This window comes from Ascaphus truei, chromosome 4 (genome assembly GCF_040206685.1).
Source record: "Ascaphus truei isolate aAscTru1 chromosome 4, aAscTru1.hap1, whole genome shotgun sequence".
In the NCBI taxonomy this organism is placed as follows: domain Eukaryota; kingdom Metazoa; phylum Chordata; class Amphibia; order Anura; family Ascaphidae; genus Ascaphus; species Ascaphus truei.
In genome coordinates this window covers 213047771-213068794 of record NC_134486.1, presented here as the reverse complement: position 1 = coordinate 213068794, position 21024 = coordinate 213047771, and the positions used below count along the sequence as shown (strand labels likewise).

The window sequence follows — 21024 nt, the reverse complement described above, 5'->3', positions numbered from 1 at the left end:
CTGAGTGAAGAAGAGAGCCGACCTTGCCCGACGCGTCCTGAGTCTCCTTGCGTCTTCAATATATTCAAGGTTCTTGTGGTCAGTAATGATTTAAATCGGAGAAGTTGTCCCTTCAAGCAAATGTCTCAATTCTTCAAGAGAAAAGAAGACACAGGGGTGGAGTTTCCCATGAAAATCCTTCCTTTGAGAAAGAACGGCTCCGGCTGCCAGATGCGTCCACTTCAAGCACGAAGGGTTTCATAGAATCTGGATGGATCCGCACAGGGGTGGAAGAAAAGGCGGACTTGAGCTTCTTGAAAGCTGAAAGAGCCTCTGCGGGCCATATCTTAGGATTTGCCCCTTTCTTAGTGAGAGCCGTAATGGGTGCAACCACCTTAGAAAAACTCCTGATGAATCGTCGGTAGTAGTTGGCGAACCCAAGAAATCATTGTATCGGTTTGAGGGCTAACGGTAAGGGCCAGTCCAGCACTGACGATACTTTCGCACGATCCATCTTTAACCCAATGGAAGAGATTACAAACCCAAGGAAATAAATCTTCTTTTGTTCGAATTGACAAGGTTGGCATCGAGGGAGTGGTCCCAAAGTCTTTGGAGAACCACTTTAACCTGTGCCTGATGTTCGGTCAAAGAACTGGAAAAGATAAGGATATAGTCCAGATATACTAAGAGAAATTGGTGCCGTATATCCCGGAAAATCTTGTTGATAAAATTTTGAAATACAGCTGGGGCGTTGTATAAGCCAAAAGGCAGAACTAAATATTCATAATGGCCATCACAGTTATCAAAGGCTGTTTTCCACTCATCACCCTCTCTGATCCGGATCAAATTGCAGGGTCCTCGAAGATCCAGTTTGGTGAAGATCGTAGCCTTGCGTAAACGGTCGAACAGTTCAGGAATGAGGGGTAACGGATATCGGTTCTTTACGGTGATTTTATTTAAGCCTCTATAGTTGATACATGGTCTGAGAGAACCGTCTTTTTTGGACATGAAGAAACCCGCACCAGTGGGGAACTTGATTTACGAATATACCCACACTGAAGGTTCTCCAAAATGTATTCCCGCATAGCTTTGGTTTCTGGTTCCAAAAGGGGATAGGTGCGGCCCCAAGGAGGGACGGCCCCTGGTAGTAGATCGACTGCACAGTCATAGGGTTGGTGTGGCGGTAACTACTCTGCCTGTCTTTTGTCGAATATGTCGGCAAACTCCTGGTAACAAACTGGAAGGCATGATGAGGAAGTCTCCGTAGGTAGCCAAACCTTGGAGATGGTGTGAGACACCGGAAGACAAGATCCATGGCAACGTTGTCCCTAGGATGTCACTTGATTGGTCGCCAAATCGATCTTGGGGTTGTGGTGCCGCAGCCAAGGAAGTCCTAGAACCATTGGGGTCGAGGGAAAGCGAAAGATGTAGAAAGATAATGACTCTTGGTGAAGTGCCCCAACTGTAACCAGCAAAGGATTAGTCTCGAGAGTGATGGTCCCAGGTATCAGAGGTCTTCCATCAATAGCCTCTACTGTTAACGGAATCTCCCTAGTATGGAGAGGAAGGGATTGACGTTCCACGAATGTGTGGTCAATGAAATTCCCTGTGGCTCCTTAATCCACAAAAGCCTGAGTGAATATTGAGGCTGGCCCCCAGGAGAGTGTAACTGGAAGGAACAGCCTTGAAGGTTGTGATGGAGGAGGAATAGAAGAAATGCCCAGAGAGTATTCATCAATCTTCACTGGGCACTGGCATTTCCCGATTTAGGACAATTTCAGGCAAGGTGACCTTTGAGCCAACAATACAGACACAGCCCCCTGATACGTCTCCTTGTACTCTCCTGCTCAAGTAATTTGGTATCACCCAATTGCATTGGTCCTTCCTCAGGTAGAGGTGTAGAAAGAGGAGCTGGATTTTAGGGGTCCTCTAGAACCAATCTCGCTCAGTCTGTCGTTCTCGCATCCGGAGATCCATTCTGATGCAGAGAGAAATTAATTCCTCCAGATCCTTGTGGGTGTCCCGGCAAGTTAGCTCATCCTTTAACCCCTCAGAAAGCTGCTGTCAGCAAAGCTTCATTGTTGCAGCCCGTCTCTGCGGCAAGGATTCGGAATTCGATGGCATGCTGACCCACAGTACAAGTTCCTCGCCGGCTACGTTTGAGCGAAGCAGAAGCAGAGGAGACGCGACCGGGTGCGTCAAAAATCTTTTTGAATATTTGGAGAAAGGGAGAAGCGGAGTCATTAATCAGTGGGGATTCCTTTTCCCAGAGGGGGGAGGCCCAGGCCAAAGCCTCGTCTGTCAGTAGAAAAATGAGGTAGCTTACCCTGGATCGATGAGTGCAAAACATGGAGGGCTAGAGTTCGAACTGTATTGAACATTGGTTCAAAAATCCTCTAGGGTCCCCTCCATAACGTAGAGACGTCGGGATCCGTGGTTCTCTGGGTGTAGGAGATGACGGAACTGGCGCCGGAGAAACTACCAGCAATGGCGGTGCAGGGGTGGAAGCCACCTTAAATGTATCCAGCCAGGAGATAATGTCATGAAGTCAGCTGGAAATGAGTGCCATCTGTTGGTTTTGCTGTGCGAGGCATGTCTCGTGATCTCCAAGCAGTCCATGTTTGGCTGAGCAAAATATGACGGTGCTCGTCTCAAATCAGGAGGCGGACCCGCAGGGCTGAGGTAGGGATGCAAATAAACCGACCACAACCCAGGGACAGAGTCCTGTAAGAGTATCTGTAGTCGATAAGGAATCAGGGGGTCAGGGCTTTCGGCAGAGTAGCAAAGTCAAGGAGGCAAGTGGAGGTCAGGGCAGGCGGAAGGCAGCGAGGTTGGGGTCACGGTCCAGGGTCAGCAAAAGGAATTCAAAACAGGCAAGAGGATAAGGCGTAACTGCAAAGACCGACAGGAGCGACTCCCTATGGTAACTGCAGCCTTATAAAGCAGGATCCCAGTACCCAAAATGGCCACAGAGAGCAGAAAGAGCAGGAGAGAGAGCCGTAGTGAAAACCCGGCACGGATCGAGCAGAATCCTTACAGATACCCAGCAGGAAGTTGAATCCAATTTATTGCATCCAATAAGGTAATCGAATAGCACAACGTTTCGAATGTCACACTATTCTTTTACCTTGTTGGTTGCCATAAAAAGGTTTCAAGTTTATACCTGGAGAGTGCAGTGGACTTGAATTTTTTCATATACATATTTTTAAAGCGGTGTGGTTTTTGGACCTGGTTCAAAAATATTTTTTAACCTGGTTCAGCTGCCGACACTCATGAAGATAAGTAATAACTGCTTAGTTCTATAGTAGCTGTGTCTATATGAGCTCTTTTTTACTTTTTGAGTGCCCCAATACTTCGTTATACACATATACTGTAACAGGGACTTATCACTGTTTGAAGGAAACTGCCTCTAAATCCAGCAGTGTGCTGGTTAATTGGACACAGGCAATCAACCAGACTCCACCTGACTGATTAGGACTTTTAGAAAAAGCCTGATTTGAGAAACAGGAAATAGATTCCTTAGCTCACAAGGGAGCTGACATAAGGAAAAGTAGGGCTATGTTCTGGGAGCAAGACAAAAGGGGACCAGACCTCTATGCCTGGACCCTCAAGCAGACACCTACCTGGACACCACTGACTTGAAGGGCCACCTGCGTTAAGGTACCACTGAGACTTTGGGGTGATAAGTGGGTAAGGGGCTTTTCCCACGAAGCCTTGCAGAGAGGGACTGGGGAAGTAAGTTAGCCCTTACACAGGGATAGGTGTTTATTGTTTTATGTATATTTTTGTTTGCAGTATTGTTTAAAAGGAACAGGCAATAAGGCCTTAATTTCATTTCACCTTAAAAACGGTCTCCATTGCATACCTCTGCACACATCTCTTACATAGACACACACATACACACACAATAGAGAGTGCACGGAAAGGTAGAAAAGAAAACAATGAAAATAAAATGCACAGCAAAATACATTGCTTACTTTTTTGGTCTTCAATGCCCCTTAGGAAAACCGGTGAAAAAATGTAACCTTATAATAGCTTTTGCATCACATGGGGGAACAAAGTCTACTTCCCCTACTGTATTTGGCCTCAGAATTTATTACTACGAAAGTCGCAAACAAAAGTCCCAATGCAAAATGTGATATAGAAATGCCATAATAGACTTAAATTACAAGCAAATTAGTAATTACAGTACAAAAAAGTTGGCAAAATTAAAATAAATCAAAGAGAAACTGCAGTGTAAATTCATGCAATAACAATAATATAGTTAGTTTCTATTTTGTTTGCCTTCACCTGTATCAAAAAACTGTAAATACAAATATAGGATAAGTATATGTTGTCTAAATTTACCATAGGTTGAACTTGATGGACATATGTCTTTTTTTAACTTCATCTACTACTGCTGCGCCAGCCTTTATTTTAAAACTTCTCGGGGGCGTAGCGGTTGCAGCTTCTGAAATCCACACGCAATAAATTGGGTATCCCCGCATTCATGCCACATTTGCGCCGCCCAGCACCCGTGGCTGATCCGCGGTTGATCTGTTTATTTATAATGGTTCGGATTTAATTGGGGGCAATTATTCGCATATCCGCCAGGTGGCAGATATTCATGAATTGTAATGAATTCTAATGTGCTACAGTAATGCATCTACTTGCAGGTGTTTAAAAAAAACCACAGTGGTCCATTGTGAATTGACCTTGTTACTGAAGAAGTTACAAAACAGTATCAATTTAGGCATTTCATAATAAAAAAACTCAATGCACAGTGTCTTTTTTTTTACATAACTGTACTGGATTTCTCCTGTCCTGCAATGAGTACAAAGCAGTACGTGTGCAAAAAGCCCGACATAACGTACGCTTATTTAATATGGTCTGCAATTAATGCAGCAGATGATAAGATGGCCACAGTTGGTCAAATTTATCCATATTTTATCTCAAATTATAACTTTTACAAATTTTCACCAGATGCTCGTGTGTGGAAGCGTGCAATAAGGAAAAAGTTATGTATCGATCTGTGTTTTTCTCGTATTGCTCCTGCACACGGAGTTAGAGGAGGGTATTGGTGTGTGTTGACAGATTTTTCCAGTGTCTTTGATCAAGGAGACTTCAAAAGGCGAAAGGTCATGGTAAAACCAACAAAGATTTGTCAGTCCCAGGCCAGCAATGGAACAGCGACAGCGCCAGCACCGGCTTACAATAACGGTCCGACCGTCAGTGAAAACCTGGTGACCGGCAAACCTTGCTATCTGTCCCCGCCAGGATACCTGCAGCCTGAGCAAGATTTCACGTACAGATACCAGCAAGCTTGCATGTACCAAAAAGATTTCCAGCTTCATCAGCTATCAACTACAGGTGTAGCAGGCCCGCTGTCACCTGTCAATTATGTGTATAATCAAGAATACGGGACTGGCAGTAGTTCGGCGCCAACCGATTGGCAAAGTCTATAATGAAGGTAAAAACCTGCAGTTCAAGCTGCCGTATTTTATTCTTTTTTTTAAATATCAATACATTATGCACACAGACAAGCGATTCGTTACTGCAGATCGGTCCGTTCTCCTGTAATCAATCGCTTTGCTTATGGTTATTTAGTTCTATTATTTTATTCACAATTCTAGAAAATGTAGTCCAGCAATATGATTGGCTGAGCAGCTTCTACAGTAGATACTGAACAATTGCTGGACAGTTAGGCGCATGCGCGTACTGTATGTCTCATTGGAACCTTGTTGAAACGTTTATGCGTGTTTTCTTTACTGTACAGTACTGTAATAGCACTTTTACTTGTTAAATGGCTTATTGTTTTTAACAGTACCTTTTTCCTAGCAATTATTTGAGATAAAAAAATTGTACCACCGCCAATGCAGTATACTGTATCCCCGTATCATTACCATACAGTACAGATTAAATTCATGTTTTTACATTCTTACATTCTTATAATCAATACATTTAAAGACACCAATTGTATTTCAAAGTGAGTTGCACCTCTTTCCTTAATTATCACTCACTTCATTATTACTCATTATGACTCACTCAAAACCCCCAATGCAGTATACAGTATACCGTTTACTGTATACAGTATGACACACACACATAAAGTACACATAATATTATATTATAATGTTATAGTATATTTATATAGCTGTATATTTATATAACTATATTATATATACAGTATATTATAATTTATATAGCTGTATATTTATATAACTATATTATATATATTGTTTTTAACAGTACCTTTTCCTAGCAATTATTTGAGATAAAAAAATCAAGACAGAGAATTAAGGAATCTATAATGTTACAGTATATCTATTTAGCGGCTGGTACAGTACAATATATATATATATATATATATATATATATATATATATATATATATATATATACAGTACATCTTATACTATATTTGTGAAAGCACTGTATGCCTGTCTGGATGTCTGCATGGCCTCTGTCCCTAGGGGAAATCTCATTGGTCCCTTGGCCCGCCCGCCCCCGCACACCTCTCATTGGCCTGAGGCGGAGTGACGGGCCAAAGGACACACAGGACACACACACACACAGTAGGGGGGGTGTGTTACATACAGTAGCAGCATGTATAACCCAGGGGGTGGGGCTCACAGTGTTAGAAGCACATCTCCCGGTCTCTTACCCGCCGGTCCCGGAGGCTCCGCCTCTTACTCCCCGAACATCAGCCTGAAATCCAAGTCATCGTGACCCGCGCGTACCTCCCCCACTTCCCGTGTCTCCCTGTTTCCCGCGCTTTCACCCCCCCCCCCCCCCGCCGCCGATACAGTCAGCGGGGGAGCGCTGCGAGCGCCCGGGGCACAGCGGGGGACTCTCACCTCCCCATGGCTCTCACCACACATAAGCCACTCCCTCACCTGGCGCTCTCGCTCACCCCCCCCACCCACACACACAGAGCACGCACTGTGCTTCTCTCCCCTCACACAGGGCGCTCCTCCGGCTGTCTCCACCTCTCCCCGCGAAAGGCACAGCACCTCCTCACCGGAGCGTCTCAGCCTCTCCGCTGAGGAGCGCGAGGTGGAGGAGGACGGCGGCTGGTACTCATAGGAACAGGAGCGCGGCCGTGTGCAAGGTGAGTAAATGCAGGGGAATGGGTTATTTAATGCGTCCAAGACTCAACCTGCCCTTTGCCCCCCCTACCCTCCCTGCCCCCCTGCCCTTTGCCCCCCCCGCCCTCCCTCCCCCAGCCCTCCCTCCCCCTGCCCTTTTCCCCCCTGCCCTCCCTCCCCCTGCCCCCCTGCCCTCCCTCCCTCTGCCCTTTGCCCCCCTGTCCTCCCTCCCCCTGCCCTTTGTCCCCCCCTCCCTGCCCTTTGCCCCCCCCCTCCCTGCCCTTTGCCCCCCCTCCCTGCCCTTTGCCTCCCCCTCCCTGCCCTTTGCCCCCCCCTCCCCACCCTTTGCCCCCCCCGCCCTTCCACTCCATGCCCCCTGCCCTTCCACGCCTGGGCAACGCCGAGTATATCAGCTAGTACTGTATATAGATGACAAAAAATACACTACAGGGAATGTTGGTGCCCTACTGTAACAAATTGTTGTTTATGCTTTACACTGTAGGGCGACAACTCTTTTGGTTGACCAATAAAGCGTAGAGAATGATGAGAGGTGTGCCACACGGGTCAAGTACGCTCTTGAGCAACAACACAATATTATCGCATCTCAGAGCAGCATCAAAGAGATGAGAAACAGATTGGGATAGAAATATGGACGTGTACAGTACTATAGGTTAAAAGTGTGGTTTAACTGTACAGTACCTCTAAAATTATTAATAGTCATTACAGAGCATATCCTATGATAAGGGACGCCAACAAGATCAAAAGAGTGGTCCAGGCACGGGCATGGATCGAAAGTGGCAAAACTTTTCAGGATTGCATCTTTAATGACGAGTCTACTATATCGCTCGAGAGATTTGCCACCTTTGCATTCCACAAAAAAGGACGCAAATCTATGAAGCTGCATCCAAAACACCCAGTGAAGCTGCATGTGTGGGGTGCCATCTCTAGGCATGGACCAGGATGCATCGTCATCTTTGACAGTAAAATAATGCACTATACTGTACTAGTGTGCAGTATTTTGAGCACTTTTCTTTTCTTGTTACAGGAATCATGAATAAAGTATTTTTTCAAGAGAAAATAATGCCCGGGATTGTGGAATACATTACACATGAATTCCCAGATGGTCACCGGTTCTTCCAAGACAATGATCACAAACACTCCGCATCTACTACGCATATTCTTGCCAGCGGTATCAACTGGGTGAAGATGCCAGCGGAGTAAGTTCTGTAACCGTTTCTCATTTTTTAACAGTGTTTACTGTGTATCTCTTTAACTAATTCTCCTTCTTTCCCCCCTCCAATGACAGATCGTCAGATTTCAATCCTATCAAAATGGTATGGCATCAGCTGAAAGATCATATCCGAAAAGTGGTGAAACCATCAAAAAAGGATGAATTGGCGGATGGCATACTGAGTTTTTGTAGTTAGACAGTTACTGTGTACTGTACAGTATGCAGTATAGTTTGACAGTAGTAACTGCATAGTCCAATATGTTGTAGTTATAGTTATACAGCACTTATTTTTTCTTTTCTTTTCAGAGATGCTGAACTACAGAAGGAGGGGGGGGGGTTTCATGTGTAAAATTAGTGAACTGTGTGTATAGTGTATCAACAGTCATAATTTACACAATCCCCCCCCCCCTCCTCTCTCAACGAACTACAGAATGCAAAGCGGCCATGACATAGAAGATAAAGACTGAAAATTTGTATTACTGTTTTTATTATTATAAATTTGTATTATTCATTATTATTTTTAATTTTCATTCTTCCATGATTATCCATTTTCATGATGTCAATGTCAGGTGCTGCTGAAGTGATGACAGGTGCTACCGTTACAAAGAAGGTAAAGATAGAATTTGTATTATAAAGATAACATTTGTATTATTCATGATTATTTGTATTTTTCATCCTGATAAAATAAAAAAAAATTCTTTAAATTCACGATCATCATTGAAACACCCCCACATCCCCCAAAGAAAAAGAAAGAATGGCAAAAATTTGTAACTTATCAAAAACATGATTCAGATTATGTCTCTTTCTTTTTCTTTGAACTTTAAATTCACTTTGAATGTGTGTGGGGGGGGGGAGATTTTTAAAGAAGGGGTTGGGTTTGTGTGTGAAGTGGTTAGGGGTGTGCTACACTAGTTGCCAAGAAGAGTTTATCAGATTAACATATTCAATTCTGGAAAGTGTGGATAAACATTTCTATTCATGTTGTAAGGCTTTTTGTTTGAAGTGGTGGGGAGGGGGGGAGGGGTTGAAGGTGCTACCACCAGCCCTTAAACTTGAAATGCTCTTGTTACCAGTATGTGTGTGGATGAGTAATTCGAGAAGGGATTATAACACGTGTGCATGCGTTACCGTAAACAAAGCCTCAAAGATTTTAAAGAATGGCTTTGGGGTTGGGGTGTGGATGGAGGAGTCATTATCGCCAATATAAATAAATACAAATGAATGGTTTGGCAGAGGTGTCGATAAGAAGTAGATTGAATGAGAAGTCATACACGCATGCGCAGAAATGTTATGACATGCTCGGGAAGATTAAAGCCAGAAAGCCAACTATTAAAAATGAATGGTGTGGGAGAGTTGTCGATAAGAAGTAGAAATACTTTAGCCTTGTGTGTGTGTGTGTGTGTGTGTGTGTGTGTGCGGGGGGGAGGGGGAGAGCGCTGTATGCTGGATTATTAGTTCAAAGAAATATTTTCAACAGGTCTTCATTATGTTTTGATCCCCACACCCCCAAATAAAAATCACAGTATGCCACCCACCTCATAAAGTACGTACATTACTAGTGTAGAATTAAAAAGCTACAGTAGTGATTGATTCTCAGAATATCAATAATTGTTATGCAGGCCCATGTCGAGAAACGGAAAAAAAAATTTCAGACTTGAAATTCAAATTGAATGAGAAGTCATACACGCGTGCGCCTAAATGTGATGATACGCATATGCGTTTCAACAAGGTTCCAATGAGACATACAGTACACGCATGCGCAGAAATGTGAGGACACGCAAATGCGTTTCTACAAAGTTCCAATGAGACATACACGCATGCGCATAACATAAAAACAGTATGAAAAGAAGAGCAAGCCTAGCAAAAGTATTGATTAATAAATAATACATATAGAAATGTGATGACATGCATACAGTATGCGTTTCGACAAGGTTCCAATCCGCATGAGCGGGAAAAATATTTTATATTCGGAAGAAGACGCAACGTTATATTTTTGTAATACTGTACTTTTCCCTTTAGTATCCTGTATACAGTACAGTATGTGTCCTCATATTTTTTATGTATATGGCTAAGGAGCCTCATACTACTGTATACAGTATGAACTCGGAACGTTAATTAATCTCTACTTCAAATATAAATCTTCAAATTTACAATTACTGTGCGCGCACACACAGACTTGCAGAAATGTACGGGTTGAATTGCTATTAGACTTTTAAGACAACAGCTCGAGATCGCCCACTTGAGTTTCTAGACGGTATTGCAGACAACGCTAAAATGCCATTTTTAGCGCACGATGGAAAAAAGAGTAAATTTCTAAACGGTTGGAAAACAGAGCGCGGCTGGCCACGGTTTTCAGAGCCACTTTAAAATAAAGGCTGGCGCAGCTGTATGTAGCTATATGTAACTATGTAATATACAGACCAAGGCATTATCTATATTAGTAGTACAGTCGCTGCATGTGGCTTTCAGTAAGTGTGATTCTGGAATATATTGCAAGCTCACCTAAGATTCAAACATGGTTCTTCTCACGCCCCCTTCATCCGTCTGCATCAACTAATTTAGAATTGTGCATTTATATTTGTATGTTGCAGTTTCTGGTTAGGCGCCGTACAATATTATACACAGTTTAAAGATACATTTTACATAATATTTTTTAAAAGTGCAGTTATTTTTGTTTGAAAAGGTAAAATAAAATTAACTGACTTATTCCTCACCGTTCCTCTGGAGTGTCTACATGAAATGTTCTCTCTATAACTGTGGTCCACTGAAGACATCTGATAATAAAGGTGTTTGGCTTTGGTCGTTCCGTTTTCATTAGCTGGCATTCTAAAAAGACAAAGTAAATAAAAATAACTAGTCCAGAAATGCAAATAAAAGTGCAACATTGTACATTTATAAAGTAAACCACATATGAAGAAATCCTTTTTTGGTGATGGTTGTCTAACAAACATTAGTAGAACTATCCATTTTAAACATATAAAAGTTTGTGCGCATAACCAAATAACGATATATTCCTACAGATGTAGCAAATGTATTGTACCTGCTCATAAAACAGAATATTGCATTGTAACGCAGAATATCAAATATTTTCAAAAGGATTTTATGGCACTGATAACGCAGGCTATCACCGTACTGTATATCCCACCATAACGCGCTTGCGCTCTACATCTTTATATAGAAATATACTGTATATAAACAAACAAATGTAATTTAGCTAGCCTCTCCTCATAAATCAGATTATCAATCTCCTTTATTAATCTGGTGACTCTTCTCTACACTTTCTGTAGTACCATAATATATTTTCTATGGAGTGGTGCCCAAAATTGTACTCCATATACAAGTCGTGGTCTAACTAATGCTTTATAAAGGGGCATAATTATGTTTACTTCCCTTCCATTCATTGCCCGTTAAATGTACAGTAAGATAAGATCATGTTTGCCTTTGCAGCTGCTGCATGACTTTGGGCACTATAGCTAAGCCTGCTATCTAAAAGCACTCCTAAATCAAACTCCATCAAGGACTCTCCTAATTTATCACCTTTTAATTTGAAAGTCGCCTGTTTATTCTTGTTTCTCAAATGCACAACCTTACATTTTTTGTATAAAACCTCACCTGACATTTACCTGCCCAAGTTTCCAGTCTAACCAAGTCCTTCTGGAGAGAAATTTCATCCTGCTCTGATTCTACTACCTTACACAATTTAGTATCATCAGCAAAAATTGAGACTTTGCTCTCTATGCCAACCTCAACGTCATTAATAAAAAAGTTAAAAAATCAAGGATCTCAATACCGATCCTTGAGGTACTCTACTCACAACTTTAGCCCAACATGAAAAAGTCCCATTTATAACAATTCACTGTTGTGTATCCTTCAACCAGTTTTCAATCCAGGTACAAATATTTTACCGAGTCCAATATGCTTTATTTTGTACACTAACCTCTGCTGTGAAACCGTATCAAAAGCCTCTGCAAAATCTAAGTAGACCACATTAACTGCATTACCCTGGTCTGAATTCCTACATACCTTCTCAAAGAAACTAATAAGATTAGATTGGCACGACCTATCTATATATATAAAAGTGAAAACATGTTTGTCTGTCTGTTTGTGCCCCCTGTGATTGGCCGGCGGATGGCCACAGCTCATTGGCCTGTGGGGTGGGCTGACGTTATGGCTACGCCTACGCAGGGCGTGATAGTCACACCACCCTCAACCCTCGTGTGCCTGTTGGTCTCACTGTCCATTTCGTGACTGACATGACCGCACAGTGACTCCTACTCCTCCATTTGATCCGTTTGCTTATTACTCCACTCCGCAGCCTCCCTCACTGTCTCCCCCTTCCCCCATGCCAGTATCCTCCCGCTCACACCACCACACCACTACACACACATGCGCATTCGCTTCCTCCCTCATGCTCTCCCCGTTCCACCTGCTCCCTCACTCTCTCCCCCTTACCAACGCGCCATCCTACCACTCACCGGCGCCATCCTCCTGCTCACCCCGCACACTGTCGCATACGCACCCTCCCTCGCGCTCTTCCCCTTCCACCTGCACCGTCCTCACACTCACCCCGCACACCGCCACATCCTCCCTCGCGCTCTCCCCCTTCCACCCGCGCCATCCTCCCTCTCACCCCGCACACCGCCGCATCCTCCCTCGCACTCTCCCCCTTCCGCCCGCGCCGTCCTCCCGCTCACCTCACCTGACTGCCCCCATCCTCCCTCGCGCTCTAACCCTTTCAACCACGCCGTCCTCCCGCTCACCTCACCGTGCCTGACTGCCCCCATCCTACCTTGCTCTCTCCCCCTTCCAACTGCGGGGGGAAATGAGTGCCGGGGACCGAGGGGGAGGGGGAATTAGTACAGGGACAGGGGGAGGGGAAATGGGTGGGGAGAATGAGTGCCGGGGACAGGGGGGGGCGAGTGCCTGGGACAATGGGGGGATGCATGGGGGAGAGTCATGTGAGGTGCAGGGGGGGAGAGGGTTGAGGGGTACAGTGGGGGAGAGTGATGTGGGGTGCAGGGGGGAGAGGGATGTGAGGTGCAGGGGGGAGAGTGATGTGAGGTGCAGGGGGGAGAGTGATGTGAGGTGCAGGGGGGAGAGTAATGTGAGGTGCAGGGGGGGAGAGTAATGTGAGGTGCAGGGGGGGAGAGTGATGTGGGGTGCAGGGGGGAGAGTGATGTGAGGTGCAGGGGAGAGAGTGATGTGAGGTACAGGGGGGGAGAGTGATGTGAGGTACAGGGGAGAGTGATGTGAGGTGCAGGGGGGGAGAGTGATGTGAGGTGCAGGGGGGGAGAGTGATGTGAGGTGCAGGGGGGGAGAGTGATGTGAGGTGCAGGTGGGGAGAGTGATGTGAGGTGCAGGGGGGGAGAGTGATGTGAGGTGCAAGGGGGGAGAGGGATGTGAGGTGCAGGGGGATGTGACGTGTGTGCTGTGCAGGGGGATATTGTGTGTTTGATGTGGAGGGGGAGTATTATGTGTGTGGGTGAGTGGGAGAGATGGGGGGTATGAGAGATAGATGGGGAGTATCGCAAAGGTTGATAGTGAGGGGTTCTGGGGGAGATATGAGGATGATGATGAAGGGTGCTGGGTGAGATATGAGGATGATGATGAGGGGTGCTGGGGGAGATATGAGGATGATGATGAGGTGCTGGAGGAGAGATGATGATGATGATGGTGATGATGATGATTTTACTTATGTGGCCCAATTTTTTTTTCCTTGGAGCAGTTCGGCCCTTCTCACTTTACGAGTTGTGCAGGCCTGCTCTAAATGAACTGTCCAGTCATTAGTTTAATCCCACCATATTTTAGTAATGCCTATGATATCATATTGCTCCTTTGTAGCTATTAATTCAAGCTCACCCATTTTATCTGTTAGGCTTTTTACATTAGCAAACATGCATTTATGGGTTTTTTCAGTCAGTACTATTATCATATCTGCTCTTGCCTTTATACTTCAATTGGATTTAGTCTTTAGAAGTTTTCTGGTAGTATCTATATTTAATATGGGTGTCTCCCTGCTTGTCAAAAACCCACTTGCTCCCATTCTACCTCCATGACCCCTTGCTATTTCCCATCCCTATCTATTCTATTTAGTTCATTATCTGTTTCGTGTCCCACCCCTCTATCCTAGTTTAAAATCTCCTCCAACCTTTTTAACATTCTTCCCCAGTATAGAAAATCCCTCTTCATTGAGATGCGATCCATTCCTACCATAAAGATAACACATCTCAGAAAAGGAGTTCCAGTGGTCTAACAACCCAAACCCCTCCTTCTGACACCACTTTCTTAACCATGCATTAACTTCCATAATCTCTGACTATCTCTCTGCGGTAGCGCATGGCACTTGTAGTATTTCAGAAAATACTACATTGGATGTCCTTGCCTTAAGCTTGCAGCCTAGATCCCTGAACTCACTTTTTAGGACCCTCCAACTTTCTCTAACTTTGTCATTGCTGCCAACGTGTACCAAGACTGCCGGGTCAGTCCCAGCTCTCCCAACAATCTGTCTACCCGATCCGCAATGTGTCGAACTCGAGCCTGCGGGATACAACAATCTGTTCGGTTCATGTGGTCATGGCAACAGATTGTAGGATATCTACCTTCCTAATAATGGAGTCCCCTACCACCACAAAATGTAACGGATCGGGGGACTCACAGTTCCCAGCGTGTCCCCGTCACCCCAGCTTCCACAGTGCCTAGTTCCTCCGCTCCCCAAACTCTACCTTCTTCCCTCAGCCGTTCCTCCACGGCTCGTTCCTCATGCCCAGGCTTACACTCTGCGCACGCGTGCAGTCCTCTCACCAAGCGCGCGTGTTCACGATCGCGGGTTTTCTATTGTGGCTCACACGCTCCTCGGCTTTCCTCTGACACCCCTGTCCATTCCTTACCTGTCTCCTCCGTTCCTCCTTCCCCTATGTCTTCTCTCCCGTGCGCTTCCTCCGCTGGTCTCCCCCCCGCTCTGGTGCATGCGCAGTGCACGCGCATAGCAGGGTTACAGATGGTGCGTGCACCCACTCTACTTACTTACCTCTCCCACGCTCTATCTCCACCCCCCGTCGGTTGCAGGCTATTACCTTAGATTACCTCCCTGTCTCCTCACCTGCTCTCACAGACCTATCTCTGCAATCACTCACTCAAACCTCTGCTCCTCCCCTCACCCCCATTGGTCCTTCTTCCCATATAACCCCACTCCTTCCTCTCAGTCCTTGCTCTGCATAGATTTCCTGTAGCTCCTGTGTGCAGTGTCTATGCCTAGCTCCCTTGTCTGTTTCAGCTCTGGTTCCTGTCCCTGCCCGTGTTTGGATTCCTTGCTTTGAACTTGGACTCTGCTTTGGACTTGACTACGCTGCTTTCTCCTGCCCTTGGACCCTGGCGTTCGGACATCACTACGCTGCTCTCTCCAACCCCTGAACTCTGGCACTTGGACATTACCCACCGACCTCTGGCACCCCGGACTCAGCAAGTATTACGTTAACCCTTACTCTCCAGGCCTGGCAACGCTACTTCCACCCTCTGGGCACGCCCTCACTGCTGTGGGTGTGTGTTATACCCTTACCCACCTCAGTACTGGGACTGACCAGGTCTGCAGGCATACAGGCGTTACACAATCTTTCTTAGTCTCTGAGTATCCTGAGTCCCCTCTGTGCTGGAGGAACTATTCCCCTGGATGCTAGAGGGATCAGTGTCCCCAGCCTTGCCATTCCTGCTGACACTCCCAATATCGTCATTTAATATGGCAAATCTATTGGGATGGGTCAGCTCAGAACTGGCCTGCCTCCTCCTTTTCCCCCTGCTTCCCCTTCTAACTATTGCCCAGCTGCCTACCTGCTCCTCACTCACAGCTCCATCATCTTCACCACTGGTCCCAGCAAGGGCCCGCTTAGTGAGCACAAATCTCCTTTCAGGATCATCAATGTCACTCAATATTGCAAGTTTCCCCTTCAGGTCAGCAATCTGAGACTCTAAAGAGACCACCTGCTCACACTTCTCACAATGATATTCTCCCTGGAACAGCTGCTCCAAGTGCAAATACATGTGGCAAGATGTGGAGAACCTCAGGGATCGGTACTGGGACCCCTACTTTTTAACTTGTTTATTAATGACCTTGAGGTTGGCATCGAGAGCAAAGTCTCCATCTATGCTGATGATACTAAATTGTGTAAGGCAGTAGAATCAGAGGAGGATGTCATTTCTCTTCAGAAGGACTTGGAGAGACTTGAAACGTGGGCAGGTACTGTAAATGGCAGATGAGGTTTAATACAGATACAGTAGAGGCAACGCTTATTCTAACATTTGCCTTAAACTAGCCGGGTTACATTCAGGGTATGTGCTGGGTATGTTCTGGGCTAGTTTGAGGCACGTTTAAGGCATTTCTGCATTGACTAACGACCCATAGGATTAACACAGCAGGGATCCCTGGCATTCCAATTCAGTTTGAATGGGACTGCCAGGGACCCCCGCTGTTAATCTGATAGGCCATTAATCAATGCAAAAATGCTGGGGCTAGTTTAAGGAAATGTATTCAGAATGTACCTGGGTGTACCTGGGTCTTTTGGGGAATTGCCACTGGTTTTTGTTAGAATAATCGCTGCCTCTACTGTAAATGTAAGGTTATGCATTTGGGATGCAAGAATAAAAAGGCGACTTACAAATTAAATGGGGATAATTTGGGGGAATCCTTGATGGAGAAGGATTTGGGAGTGCTTGTAGACAGTAGGTTTAGCAATAGTGCCCAAAGTCATGCAGTAGCTGCAAAGGCAAACAAGATCTTATCTTGCATTAAACGGCAATGGATGGAAGGGAAGTAAACATAATTATGCCCCTATACAAAGCATTAGTAAGACCACACCTTGAATATGGAGTACAATTTTGGGCACCAATCCTAGAAAATACATTCTGGAACTAGAGAGAGTGCAGAGAAGAGCCACCAAATTAATAAAGGGGATGGACAATCTAACTTATGAGGAGAGGCTAGCTAAATTAGCCTTATTTACATTAGAAAAGAGGCGTTTAAGAGGTGATATGATAACTATATAAAAATATATTCGGGGACAATACAAAGAGCTTTCAAAAGAACTATTCATCCCATGGGCAGTACAAAGGACTCAGGGCCATCCCTTAAGGTTAGAGGTAAGGAGATTTCACTAGCAACTAAGGAAAGGGTTATTTACAGTGAGGGCAGTTAAAATGTGGAATTCATTACCCATGGAGACTATGATGGCAGATACAATAGATTTGTTCAAAAAAAGGTTGGACATCTTTTTAGAAAGGAAAGGTATACAGGGATATACCAAATAAGTATACATGGGAAGGATGCTGATCCAGGGATTAATCCGATTGCCAATTCTTGGAGTCAGGAAGGAATTTATTTTTCCCGTTATGAGCTATCATTGGATGATATGACACTGGGGTTTTTTGTTTGCCTTCCTCTGGATCAATAAGTAAGTATAGCTATAGGATAAAGTATCTGTTGTCTAAATTTAGCATAGGTTGAACTTGATGGACGTATGTCTTTTTTTAACCTCATCTACTATGTACCTATGTAACTATGTAACTATGTGTATTGAGTGGCATTTTCAATTTTGCTCATTGTTGCAACTATGGAATTATAAATGTTAACAATTAACTGTACTTCACTATACTACTGTATAATTTGCTTCACACCTTCCTTGTTCCCACGCCTTCTGTTTCTAACTCCACACTTGATACAAACAGCATTTGAAATCAAACAGTATTTCAGTCACACAGATCAGGATTTGTTACAAGCCTCTGTTTTAAAGAGTAACACAGACACACCAACCAAGTGTGTTAGGTTAGCAATCAAATAACCACACCCACTGCAAGCTTAATCAGGCAGGAGAGAAAAAAAAACAGAATTAGTTGATTCAAAATATTTTTTGTTTTATATTCGCCCATAAAAAATTGGCAAAAGTAGGGGCTACGTTTGAGCCCATTGCTGTGCCTACTAGCTGTAACTAAAATTGTCTTTCAAATGTAAAGTAATTGCATGTGAACACCAGATTAAGTAAGGGTAACATAAATTGTACAGGAGAATTATAAAAGAGTATCTGTATAAATTATTCACATTCATTGTGACCAGTAAAGTGCTTGATGTGATATTAAAAATTGTATTAATAGAGTTGCGGAAATCAGTTGTGTCTTTTAAATAACTTGTGAGTTTATTCACCAAAGGTTGCAAAAAAAAAAAAATCCAGATATTGTGAAAGAGGTTGGCAGAGTGAGTTATGTGCAGAAATAATGGGTCGTCCAGGGAGATTTGTGTGTGATTTGTGAACTTTGGGGAGTGTGTAGATGATTGACCCAATGGGAGGTATTTATGTTAAAAAAAAGTTGTGTTTCTAATGTGATTAATGCATCAATCTGTTTTTTAAAAAAAAAAACGTATGGTGGGATCAAATGATAATGGGTTGTAAGCCATATTGTCATTTATTGGAAAATAACTTGTGTTCTATATTTGGCATAGTCCAGTATTACGATGTCCCCACCTTTGTCTGCAAAATGTATGATAACTTAAGGTACTTAGTCCATGCTCTTTATAAATGTTGTTAAACTAAATAACAATACTGTCCGTATTAAAATTTAATTGAGTACATTAGTAAAGGTACTTGGTGTATGTGTACCACCCGAAAACCCAGTGAAGGGAGGATTCGTGACTGAAGGTACGGTGTTATGAAACGAAGCGACGCAATCAGTACATCATCACAAAGAAAATTAGCTACAAATCTCTAAGAGAACAACAAGATGAGACTTTGACATTCTCCTAATCCCGATATGGAATAAAATAGATCTCCAACTGGGCATGTTACCGAACCTGAGATTAATACATATTGGAGACTTAATACTACATAAAATGTGATGCTATAAAATTAGATGATGTTGCTTAATGCATAGTTCAGAGCTTGTCTGATGCCCTATTATGTACTATCAAGTCTTAACACAAAAGGAGCAGGACTTGCATTAATACAATTACTTTATTTATGTGGTGTAGGCGTTAGAGACAGTCTGTAGTTCGTTGGACATATAACTAATTCAAGCACTGTATTGGTGTTAATGCAATTACAGGAATTAATGTAGTTTACCAATCACGTTTGATCATAATATTTAGTAAAACTATATGTGTGATCTAGGTGAATTAAATATATAACAACACCAGTGTGTTTCTGTCATTTTGTAACCGTAATCTATGTGGTAGGTATCCGAGTACAACTAGAGAGTAATATATAGAAGTACTTTTTAAATACACAGTCCAGAGTTTATTTTATTCTATTTTTCTTTATATTTGTAGAAACAAAGCAGTAACACAGAAAGGTTGTAATTTCAATAACACTACTACAGATGCAGTCCGCTTTATTGTCGCTCTGCCACGCACATTAGCTGGTGAACCGAGGCCCTGAGCTGGTGAACCGGCACCGGTATCTCAGAAAGCAGGGGGTCCCAGGGCTGAAATTAATGTGGTTCAGCACTGAAGACCCCCTGCTTCAATACTATGTAATACAAATAAAATGAAAACATTGCGATTGCCTATTAGAGCTGTGAAGGGAGAGGGACCGATTCTGTCTGCTCTCACTGCGCAGCACTTCCAAACTGGTGTGGCCGGTAGGATTAACACAGCAGGAGTCCCATTCAGAAGCAGGGACCCACTCTGTGGTAATCTTGATGGGCAATGAGTCTGGCCATGAGGAATCCACGGTCTGGCATGGGTCAGGCTGCGTTTTACTTGCAGTTTCTTTGAGGAAAACTCCTTAATAAAGCTGCCTGCACCTGCAAAGGCTTCAAAGCTAGCTATTACAGTTCCCACTCCAGGATTAAATTTCCAATGCGGTTGCGTAGTTACCAATAGATGAGAAATACAAGTTTGCAGCCAATTAGCCACATAGGTCTCACCTGGGTGGCGAATGAACATTTACTGTGTGTATTTAAGTGTCACTGTGAGCTGATATTTGTATCTTGGCAAAGGTCTGAGTTCTAGACTGAAACAACGAACCACCAACATTAAATGTAATTAATTTTTTTTTAAAGACTTCAGGAATGCCAGTATTTTCTTTACGGGATGGATTGTTTGTATTGAACATATTGAGTAGACACGAAAGCCGGGATTCATAAAGCCGCAATGTGGGTATTGCACCTGGATCCGGTGTACACTGCCATTCCACCACAATCCACCATTACCGTTGGATCATGATGCGATACCTCACATCTTGGTTTGATGAATGCTGACCTATGGGCTATAATTACTAGTTGTGCTATTTTAAAAGACACCTTCTTAAGGCATAGTACCAATTTATATACATATGTACATAATATTTATATACATCGGATATGTACTATATCCGTTTTCTGTCTCACGTCATTCTTACTAACATGTACAGGTAGTGAAAACTACCTACAATGTAATAGAAGTTAACATTTAATAAATCTTCTAAAATATAATAAAGTATTAAAATACATTATTTCCAACAAATACATGTACAGTATTCACTAAAAAAATTGTGAAGATAAAGTTAAATCTATAAAGTGGAAATTGCAGGAAAAACGGCGGTGCATCTGCTGCTGCTGAAGAAGAATTGGAACCAACAAAACTGCAAACTGCAAAGAACTAGGTGCAAAAATTTATTAGTGGCATAATAAAAACAGCCAGAAGGACACTAACGCGTTTCATGTGGTATCCCACGCTTTATCAAAGAGGAAATATCACTAAACGATCGCATAGTTAAATACCCACAATTC

General features: G+C 43.6%; 1 protein-coding gene across 3 annotated transcripts in view; it reads right to left on the bottom strand.

Moving 5' to 3' along the window:
• Positions 1 to 21024, bottom strand: part of AKT3 (AKT serine/threonine kinase 3) — a 642459-nt gene that overhangs the window by 220449 nt on the left and 400986 nt on the right. For 2 of the 3 annotated variants that reach the window (XM_075596830.1, XM_075596831.1), the window contains exon 4: positions 10992 to 11103. In XM_075596830.1, the coding sequence (XP_075452945.1) occupies positions 10992 to 11103 (112 nt within the window). Of the gene's footprint in view, positions 1 to 10980; positions 11104 to 21024 lie in introns of all 3 variants that reach the window. The other variant, XM_075596832.1, reaches the window with a different exon arrangement.